The following is a 9,958-nucleotide window of genomic DNA, read 5'->3' as shown; positions in this document are numbered from 1 at the left end:
GTGTGAGCTGGTGCATTGTCGTGATGCAGGAGGCATGAACTGTTGGCAAAAAGTTCAGGTCGTCTAACTTTTCCATGCAGCCTTTTCAGCACTTCCAAATTGTAAACTTGGTTACCTGTTTGTCCAGTTGGTACAAATTCATCACGAATAATCCCGCTGATATCAAAAAAGGCTAGCAACAAGTTCACAAAGTTAATTGTCAGACCTCGTATACACACAGAGAGTACCAAAAAAAGTATACACATTTTAAGAAAGGAAAAAACTATTAAAATTGTAATACTCAATATATACCGATAACAAAAGATGAAAACAAGTCACATCTGACTTCTGCAATGACAAGAAGTGCTCAAGGGGTTACCATCAATGGTGTAGATGTCTGCCCACTGCACTGTGCACCTGGAGCTGAAGCTGAATAATACTGTATGTCGCCTATAATTTAATGTACATATAGTCATTGGATGTGGAGTGTAGTATAGGGAATAGAGTCAGTGGAATTGGAACAGCTGTACATGATGAGGGGTAGTAGATTGGGGGAGGGGTTCTCACTTTATGAGGGGTGTAAATGTCTAACTACATTGTCTAACTACATTGTTTGGGACACCTAAAACTAATTTTTAAAAAAAGTGGTTACCATCAGCATCCAAACACTTCTGATTACGGGGAACTACCACTTTGAGCAACGTTGACCAAAGTGTCCACTTGTATACATTTTTTGGCACCCCTAGTGTATATGTGTGTGTGTTTGTGTGTGTGTGTGTGTGTGTGTGTGTGTGTGTATTCAAAAGCCCTGATTTTAGCTGATTTCCATGGTGTAAATCTCTCCATGACTGATGCAAGCCCCCAACATGACATGACTGAAGGCAGAGTTGTGCACAGTTGCCTGCTGAGGGCCAGTGTGCAAGCCAGTGTGAGCAGGTTCCAGCCTGCCCCTCTGTTCCAGCATGTTCCTCCTCAGGGCCTTTGCATTTACTGTGCTCGGTGTTCGGAAGAGCTCACCACAGATCCTTGCCTGAGTCACCCCTTCGCTTCTTTTGGAGCTTTGCTTAAAGCCTCCTCAGAGAGATCTCTGTGCACCCGTCTATAATAACCCTCCCCACCCCCATCATTCTCCAGCCCTTTTTCCCACTTTCATTTTTTTCTTCGTAGCACTTATCACGATCTCAAATCATTTTGAACACCTGTTTACTTGTCTGTCTACTTCACCAGGAAGTCAGCTTCATGAGGGCAGGGGCTGTGTCCGTCTTGTTCTCAGCTTTGTCCTGAGCACCTACACAGTGACTGGCACACAGTAGGTGCTCAATAAATACCTGTCGAGTGATAACTCTAGGCTCAGTAAGCTTGGCTCTCATGATCTTGATGTTCATTTTTTATTCTTGATTGGAGCAATTCAGTACACCTACGAGAGTCCCATCTGAGGTGTCTCGGACGAGGTGTCCCATTCTTTCTACTCGCGTCCCCCACCAAGGCCACTCTCCCCACAGAAGCCAGCCTGACACAGACCCAGATTCCAATCCAGCTCCATTCCTGCTTTGCTGTGCAACTTTGGTGAGGCTCTGTCCACCTCTGAGCCTTGTGGTTTTGACCCCTGTGAGAGAAGTATTAACTTCCACCCCCCTGGGTTATTGTGGGGACCATGTAGCTGAATAGATGAGAAAGCACTTTGCATTATCTATAGCCCCAAAATGTAGCACCAGGAACCTCATCCACCCCACCATTTCTCAGAGGGAAAAAACTTTTTATAGCTATTAGAAATATCCTAGAACTGTCAAAAGTATTTATAATCAGCTACGTACGGTGTAAAAACATAACACGGTATTGGGCTTTTTCCGCCCTTTCAATTCATTTAATTTCAACAATCTGTCAAAAGAGCCAATAAACAAATATTGAATTACATTTTGTTGGGTTTAGTCTATAACAACATTTTGAAAATATCACAAATGTTCATCAAGTAGAAAAGAAAACTGAGGAAGTCACGTTGATGACACAATCTTCATTTAGATTCTTCTTGGCCAACATTTAAGTGGCTTTGTCTCATCTGTGACACTGAAAAAAAATCATCTTTCTGTTGTCCCTTTTCCCAGCTTTGGTGACTTCAGTCCGTTTAAAAATTATGTCATTCTCAAAGGATTGGTGGTTTGGGGGTGGGGAAGGGTGAAATGCATAAAGGAGGTCAGTTGTATGCTGACGATGGAACTAGACCTTTGGGAGTGACCACACTATAGAGCACATAAAGTTGTCAAATTATAATATTGAACACCTGAACCTTATATAATGTTATAAACCAATGTCACCTCAATTTTTCAAAATGTCATTCTAATTCTCCTACTTCTCAGCAGCCTCTCTTCCACTATCTCCTGACCCCTTTCTCCCTTCCCCTCACCACCTGTTTCTCTCCTGGGCTGGAACTCCCAAGAGAGACAGAGAAGGAGGGGTGTCTCAGAGGAAGAGAACCATCTATCCAGGACCATGGAGAGTGGCCAGCATGTGTGGTCCCCTCCCAGCCCCGAGTCAGGCCACGCCTACACCACCCCGACCCAAAGATAAGGGATTAAACATCAACAGCCACTAATGGGCTTTCTTTGACCTACAGAGTGTCATCAAAAAATTCAACCAACACGAGAAAATTAGGAGAGCTCAAGAAAAATGGAGATTTCCCAGCCATCTTTTAAGAAGCAGAAGTTCAGGCAACTGTGCACTCAAATGCCTACAACCAGGGCTGGTATTCTGCCGGTCCATGCCAGCAGACTGCTAATGGCAGTCCAGCCCATTAGCAGGCATCCATGAGGATTGGTTGGGCATATGTTTTGATCAACTGGCCATCTTATCAGGTTGGTTGGTGCCTGTGCCACGTGAATTATTCAGTATTTTAAATACCACTCATATCCTCACCAATTGCCTAGGGCTAAGCTTGCCCAATCGTTCCCTTGATAATTTTCATCCCTGAACTGTTGTGTTTTCTTAAGGCAGAGACACACTTCTGGTAGCTATGTCTTTCAACAGAGGAGGGAAGCTAAAGCTAGATGTGGAAATGTGCTTATTAAGGTTAACAGAAGTGGGGCATCCCTGATGGCTCAGGTGGTTAGAGCGGGAGCGCTTAACAACAAGGTTGCTGGTTCAATTCCTGCATGGGATGGTGGGCTGTGCCCCCTGTAACTAAGACTGAAAATGGCGACTGGACTTGGAGCTGAGCTGTGCCCTCCATGGCTAGATTGAAGGACAATAACTTAGAGCTGATGGGCCCGGAAGAAACAGACTGTGGGGACAAAGTCCCAGAGGGCAGTTTCCAGGCTCTCGGCCTCATGTGGAAAGGTGCTGGCTCGGGTAGTAGATGGCCATCAGCTGTGACTAGATGGCCATCAGCTATTACCGGTTAGCCATTAGCCACTGATATAACTGCCGTGGCCCAGCTAGCAAGCGCGGATTGCCGTTAGCAAGTGAGGTTGGTTAGCAGAGAAGCAGACGGCAGGTTGCAGATCGTGTGGCTCTTGCTTCCTGTGTCTCCGACCCAGCCACCAGCGAGACTATAGTGGTATGACTCCCCCATCTGTGGCTCCGTGGGTGTTCCTTTTGGGCCTAGCCATGTCCTGCATTCTTGTACCGGGAGCGGGAGCTGACACCTTGCATGACACACACTTTTCTCCAATACTCCCCAACAACAAAAAAATTAAAAAAAAAAAAAAGATTAACAGAAGCAAATAAGAAAAGGTGGAAAGGATATTCCAGGTATGAAGGAACAACATGTGCAAAGATGATGTGATGTACTGAGTGCCACTGAATTAAGCACTTAAAAACGGAAATGAAGAACTGGTTAACTCAACTCTCATTCTAACTGCCTTTTTCCATGTTGTTTCATCCTATGGAATCTGGGAAGAAAAATGCTCAAGTTCCCAGACTCCCTTGCAGTTAGAAGTGGCCCCGTGACTCAGTTCTGGTTAATGGGTTGTGTATGAAAGTCCCCATTTAGTCAATGGATTGTGTAGGGTATCCCGTCCTAGAGGAAGTCTTGCTTTCTCCTGCCTTCTTCTGTCTGGGAAGTGGCACACACAACCGCCTTGTGATTATGAGCCCTAATTGGGTTTTCTGTCACATGCAGCCTAATTGCCATGCCATGTGCCCAACATGTGAACTCTTGGCATGCTTCACTTATCTGCCTGGCTTTGGCTGACACTGAATGTGTGTCCTCTGGATTAAAGATGAATGGTTTTTAAAGACCTACAGTATCTTCCAGAATTTGGCCAGCAATTCAACTAGCCTGTCTGCAAACAAAGACTCTAATCACATCGTCATCTTCACTGTGGTGACCGTTGCTACCATTTATTGAGCCCTGTTACGTCGGGGTTTCCTAGAAGCTGAGACTAAGAAAAGTTAAGCCATTGGCCCAAGGTCACACAGGCAGAGAGCCTGGGTTGGAACCTAGGGTTGTCCGACTCACTTCTCTACAGCTCCCTCTACTGGTTAAGTCCTGGAAGAAGCTGCTCTACTAGGGGTTTCCTCCCTTGAACTTCAGGAGTAGAGAGATGTAGAGTCCGGTTTGGAGAGGCCAGACATTCCCCCAGACCTTCAATGACTTACTGGGAAAATGACATGGTCCAGGCAATGCCTTCCTCTGCCTAATGTAGACGTTGAGGCCAGAGCCAGGCAATGCCTTGCCCAGGGTCACACTGCAAATCGGACACAAGCTGGGGATGGAAACCGTGGGCCCTTCCCCCTATCTTGGGCTCTGCCCCAGACCCAGACCCGGTTATTCTGTTGTACTGCTGGAGGCTGGGGAGGCTGGAGTCCCCGATTCTTCTTCTCTCCCTCCTCAACTCTAGACCCTCCCCCTGGCTGGAATCTGAGGGCACGGGAGACTCAACCCCCCAAGTGTCTCCCAAAGACCCCCACTCACTCATTCACTCACTCATGCTGTCATTCGATGAGCATTTGAGCATTTAGCGAGTGGCTCCAACATGCCTTCCCTCCGTGGGTGCCCAGGGAGTTGAGTGTGGTTTGGTAGAGTTGTGACTGGGGGGCTGAGGGGCTCAGAGAAAGGTCCTGGACCAACGTGAGGGGAGGAGGCGGAAAAAAAGCGGTCTGGCGGAGGGGATACTTACCTTGATCTTGCAGTTCCATAAGAAGCTTTCAGGCAGTGAAAGTGGAAGTGATCTTCCAGGTGCGAAGGAAGAGTGTGTGTAAAGGCAACATGATGTACTGAATACCACTGGATTGTACACATAAACATGGTTTTAGGCCATGTGAATTCCACCCCAACAAAAACAAACGCGTACGGTTTTTAATCGGCCGGTGTGTGTGCAGGCATTTAGTACTGCCAGGCTGAGGGGCAGGGAGGTGGGGCAGCAGCAGGAGGGTCCCGAGGGACCCAGCAGGCCACAGAGGGTCTTGGCTTTGTGTCACTTGTGAAATTCAGCTGTGGGCCTGGCCTGTGCCCCATTCCACAGGGAACCAACAGGCATTCCTGCCGTGGCCCCAGCTCTCTCTGCTGGAGAGCTGAGAGGTTGAGCCAGGAAGAAAGACCTGGAAGGGCTGTGAGAGGAATAATCTGGGGACTTAGAGTCACAGCAGCCGTGCTTTGAATCCCAACTCTGGTTCCAACTCATTGTGATCTCGGGAAGTCACTTCACTTCCCTGAGCCTCGACTTCCCTATCTGTAAAAGGGGGTGGTAGCACTGCTTTAGGTGTTATGTAGGATTGTTGTAAGGAGCCCCGTCCTATGGATGCTACAGAGCTTTGTGGGATGGGAAGAGGTGGGGGGAGAATTATTATTGTTGCTGTCGACACTCACCTGAGACAGAAAGCAGGCCAGGGCTAGGAGGCCCCTGGCCCCAAACCAGGAGGGGTCAAGGTCTGTAAGCAGGATGTGTGCACCGTGGTTCAGGCCCTGCCTGGCGGCTTCCTCTTCCCCAGGCCAGTTCCCCTGTGCCCCATGACGTGGGCCGCATGGGGACGGTAGGGAGGGGGCATTGGCTGGTTAAATTTCCTGGGCTGACAGGGAGGAGGCCACACCCAGTGGAGTCAAGACTCGGGCCTCCTCTACAAATGCTGCCACTGCTTCTGCTCCTGCTGTTTGGTAAGGAGCTGTGGGTAGGGAGCCCGGGGAGTAGAGGGGGAAGGCATCCATCCCTTGAGGGCTGAGAATCCAGGTCTCCTGGGTGCCTGACAGGGCAGGTGACAGGTAGTGGGGGTGTCTGGCCTGCAAGGAAGAGCTCCATGTAAATGGGGCCTGACCTTCTAGATTAACAAGGTGTGGGGAGGCCCAGCAGCCTTAGCAATGATCCCGTGAGAGAAAAGCAAGGAGAGCTGGACCCCCACCTATAACGAGCTCCTGGGCAAGAAGGGGAGGAAATCCTCCCAGAGGGCGGATTGTGGGAGGATGGGGAGAGATCAAGAAAGACTTCACAAAGGTGGGGTTTGAAGGCTGAATAGGAGTTGTCTGGGGGAGCAGGTGGGGGTGACACGCTAGGTGGAAGGGACAGCATGTGGACACCTGGAGGCATTAAAAGGCATGAGTAGTCCAAGAACTACCTTTACTAAGAAAAACAGCTAAAAACGTATGGAACTTCAGCTTGTTTTAAATATTGGACATATATTATCTAACCCTCACCACAGCCCTGGGGGTGTGACGAAGAAACTGAGACTCTGGGCGCTTACTAGCCTGCTCTAAGTCACACGGCATCCCATTGCAGGCAGTGTGATTTCAAACAGGGGCGGGGGGGGGGAGGGCAAGAGGTGGGAGCTGGGGCTGCAGAGGTTAGCAGAGGCCTGGATGGAAAGATGGGGGACAGAGAGGAAAGAGATGAATGGTAGGCGTCCAAAATGCCAGGCCCCAGAGCTGAGCTATGAGCCTCATTCTCCCAAGGTGCAGGGCCAAGGCTGGCTGAGAGCCACAGCAGAAAGGGCCCAGACACGTGGCCTTGGCAGGCAAGCGTCTTCCTGGATACCCGGTACCGCTGCGAGGGGGCCCTCATCTCCCGAGAGTGGGTCCTCACGGGAGCCAACTGCTTTGGCAGGTGTGTGCAGGGTCGGGGAGGTGGTGGAGCGGGTCTCCAGGAGGGAGGACCCTAGCCTCATTGCCTCCCGCTCTCCACAGCTGGCCTCTGTCCCACTACAGTGTGACCCTGGGCACAGATCGACTGGCACTGGACACTTGCAAGAGCAAGTCCAGAGTGGAGGAGCTGCTGCTGTCCCCAGGAGGGCCCAAGGGCTCTGGGTCGGGTGGCCTGGCGCTGGCCCGGCTGGCGAGGCCCCCATCTCTCAGCAGCGCTGTGCAGCCTGTGCCTCTGGCCACCTGGCCTCAACCTTTACTCAAGTGGCAGCTCTGCTGGGCCCAAGGGTTCGAGCCTGATTTCGGTAAGGATGGGAGCAGGAGATTGGGAGGGTGGAGGGCGGTGGGCGAGGCTGGACTGGATGAGGAGCACTGCTAGCGTGTTGCTGGGACCCTGCAGAGGTAGTACTCCTGAGTCCCTGAGCCCCGGAGGACAACCTTGCCCGGGCCAGCCGCTGTCAGCATCACAGACACAGACCTGCGAGGGCGAGGCGGGGCCCTGACACCCTGCTTCGCGAGTCAGCTTCCAGCTCCCCCCAGCCCAAGTGGCTGGCACTGGGCACTGTCCCCATCCGCTCCCCAGGCCGAAGTGTGTCCCAGATCTCAGTGGGCTTGAAGCTTTCCTGAGGGGACTGTGAGAGTCTAAGAGAGGACTGTTTAAGAGAGAGGCGGGGCTGAGGAGTGTCGAGAGGACTGGAAGCCTAGGAGGGTGTGTGGGGGTGGAGACGAGGCAGGTAGGGAAGTTTTGCAGTGTTAACAACTGCTGGGCAGGACTGCTGCAATCCTGCTGGATATCAATCAGGGCTGAGGGTCTGTGCCCACCCCCCTACAGATCCCTACGTGCCACCCCAAGAACTGCACAGTGTCCCCTTGAGACCGCTCCACATCAGAACCTGCAAAGATGCCTTTCGCCTCCGACCTGACTGCCCTGAGCTGAACGTCGGCCTGTCCAAAGGCTCCCAGTGCTCCAGGCCCCTGCCCAGGGCCCTCAAACTGGTGGTGAGGATCCCCGCCTGGCACTAGCTGGTCCCGAGGTGCCCCCCCACACACAGTCCCTTCTAGTCCCACTCGACTTGATTGAGCTAGGCCTGGTTACCCTCTCATTCCACCTGGGGTCTCCCATTCCACAAAACCCAGGGAACCGGCTTATCTGCACCCCTGATGGCCACCCCAGAGCTTCCCACCCTTGGGGTGTGTCCCCCGTTAGGTCCCATTCAAATGTGAGGCAGCCTTTGACATAGCCACGCTGTAAACTACTGGGAGCCCCCGGGTATTTGATAATCACAAGCATTTTGTTGAAAAGTGACTTTTGTGTAATACTGAGCCTCAAAAGCCACAAGGAGGAAAAAGTTGGGCGACAGTGGTAGAATTTGTGGGGGAAAGCATTTTACCTGGGAAGAGACAGTGAAGGACGGGGAAAGGGAATACGCGAGTCCCCGGGAGCAGAAATCCCTGCCGGAGAGCCTTGTGGTGCACAGGAGCCCCACTCATTCCGCCTCTCCCGACGCAGGCAGGAACACGGGCTGCCCACGCTCCCCCTGATCAGGTCCTCGCTCACGTGGAGGGAGGGGTCAGTGGGTCTGGCTGTGTGTAACCTGCCCGTTCCTCTCCCGCACAGGTGTCTGATGGGACTCCCCTAATCTGCTCCCAAAACAGCAGCTGGTTGCTGCAGGGCGTAATGACCTGGAGCCCCTGCATGGGGCCTGGACTCCCCGAGGTCTACAGTCCTGTGCATCCTTTCGTTCCCTGGATCCAGGACAAGGTCCCTAAGGCCACCTCACCGGCTTCTACAGCTCAGCCAGGAGGCGCCCTTGGGCCTGGCTCAGGCCCAGGAAGGGGCACTTAGGGCCTTTACCTGTGGAGCCCTGGGTTTGACTCCTAAACTTACCTGCCCACTGTGTCCCAGTCGCCTCCTCTCCTGACTGCTTCCTTCTTGCTGTAATGGAGAGGGATTCAGGTGTTCCCCTAGCTAACGAGCTGCTACACGACGTGCCACGGAGCCACAGATCAGGGTGGCCCCGAGTGGGGGGCGGGGGAGGCGAGCCTCAGTCCGAGTTATGACAATAACAATAAATGTGCCAATACAAAGCATGAGAGTAAGAGCAATCGGATCAATGTGTTAATAGTAGCTGCCACCCACTCAGGGCAGCCGCGGAGTGACTATCATTTGCACAACGTCCTGACAGAGCCGTGGGTTCCGCACTCCGTGGGCTTCAGTTTCCCGCCTCACACTGAGGAACGGGGACTTGTTTTTAAGTATTCTCTGAGGTTCCTCCATCTTTGTTTAATAAACGTTCTGGAGCCGGCGGTCTTCAAAGCCCCACGGGAGCACCCCCCACCCCCAGCGGACGCGGGAGCCGCCTGGCCCAGCCGGGGCCTCTGCGGAGCCGGCCGCTCAGAGCCTGGCGCCGCCGCGCCCGCCCGCGCCCCCACCCCCCCCCGGAGGCCCCCCCCCGCCCGTGCCTACCCCTGCCAGCCCCCCCCGCGCCCCGCCCCCCCGCACGTCCCTCCCCCGCCCCGCAGGCTCGTCCCCCCCCCCCCCGCGTACCCCCCGCCCCGCAGGCCCGCCCCCCGCACGGCTCCCCCCCGCGCCCCGCAGGCCCGTTCCCCCCGCCCCGCGTACCCCCCCGCCCCGCAGGCCCGCCCCCCCCGCACGTCCCTCTCCCCGCACGTCCCCCCCCCGCAGGCCCGCCCCCCCGCACGCCCCCCCCGCGCCCCGCAGGCCCGCCCCCCCGCACGCCCCCCCCGCCCCGCAGGCCCGCCCCCGCCCCCCCCACCCCGCCCCCGCCGCCGTCTGCAGACGAAGCCGCAGCGCCGCCCCCCGGCCGAGCGCTTCCGAGGGCCCGAGTCAGGGGCGCGCCCCACGCTCGGGCGGGGCCGGGCTGCGGGGGTCACGGGACCGGGCGGCGGGCGGGC

At 53.9% G+C, this 9,958-nt stretch overlaps 1 protein-coding gene across 2 annotated transcripts; it reads left to right on the top strand.

The window, feature by feature from the left end:
* The first annotated feature begins 5,985 nt into the window (after positions 1-5,985).
* On the top strand, positions 5,986-9,139 carry LOC308488645 (tryptase gamma-like). 2 transcript variants are annotated; one of them, XM_081028557.1, is made up of 5 exons: positions 5,986-6,067; positions 6,863-7,007; positions 7,088-7,347; positions 7,875-8,041; positions 8,661-9,139. In XM_081028557.1, the coding sequence occupies exons 1-5, from the start codon at positions 6,037-6,039 to the stop codon at positions 8,886-8,888; spliced, it is 831 nt and encodes a 276-aa protein (XP_080884683.1). In that variant the 5' UTR covers positions 5,986-6,036; the 3' UTR covers positions 8,889-9,139. The 2 variants fall into 2 exon arrangements, with proteins under 2 accessions (XP_080884683.1, XP_080884682.1); XM_081028556.1 differs by having other exon boundaries at positions 6,006-6,067; positions 6,857-7,007; positions 8,661-9,135.
* Positions 9,140-9,958: the final 819 nt, after the last annotated feature.

This window comes from Rhinolophus hipposideros (assembly GCF_964194185.1).
Source record: "Rhinolophus hipposideros genome assembly, chromosome: 20".
Lineage (NCBI taxonomy): Eukaryota > Metazoa > Chordata > Mammalia > Chiroptera > Rhinolophidae > Rhinolophus > Rhinolophus hipposideros.
The sequence above is the reverse complement of the archived record's forward strand: the minus strand, read 5'-3'. Positions and strand labels throughout refer to the sequence as shown.

Bases quoted from the DNA above. Each gene is read 5' to 3' on its own strand.
- LOC308488645 (XM_081028556.1), top strand. From the start codon at position 6,037: ATGCTGCCACTGCTTCTGCTCCTGCTGTTTG. The intron at 7,348-7,874 runs GTAAGGATGGGA...ACCCCCCTACAG, and splicing joins AGGGTTCGAGCCTGATTTCG to ATCCCTACGTGCCACCCCAA. The intron at 8,042-8,660 runs GTGAGGATCCCC...TCTCCCGCACAG, and splicing joins CCAGGGCCCTCAAACTGGTG to GTGTCTGATGGGACTCCCCT.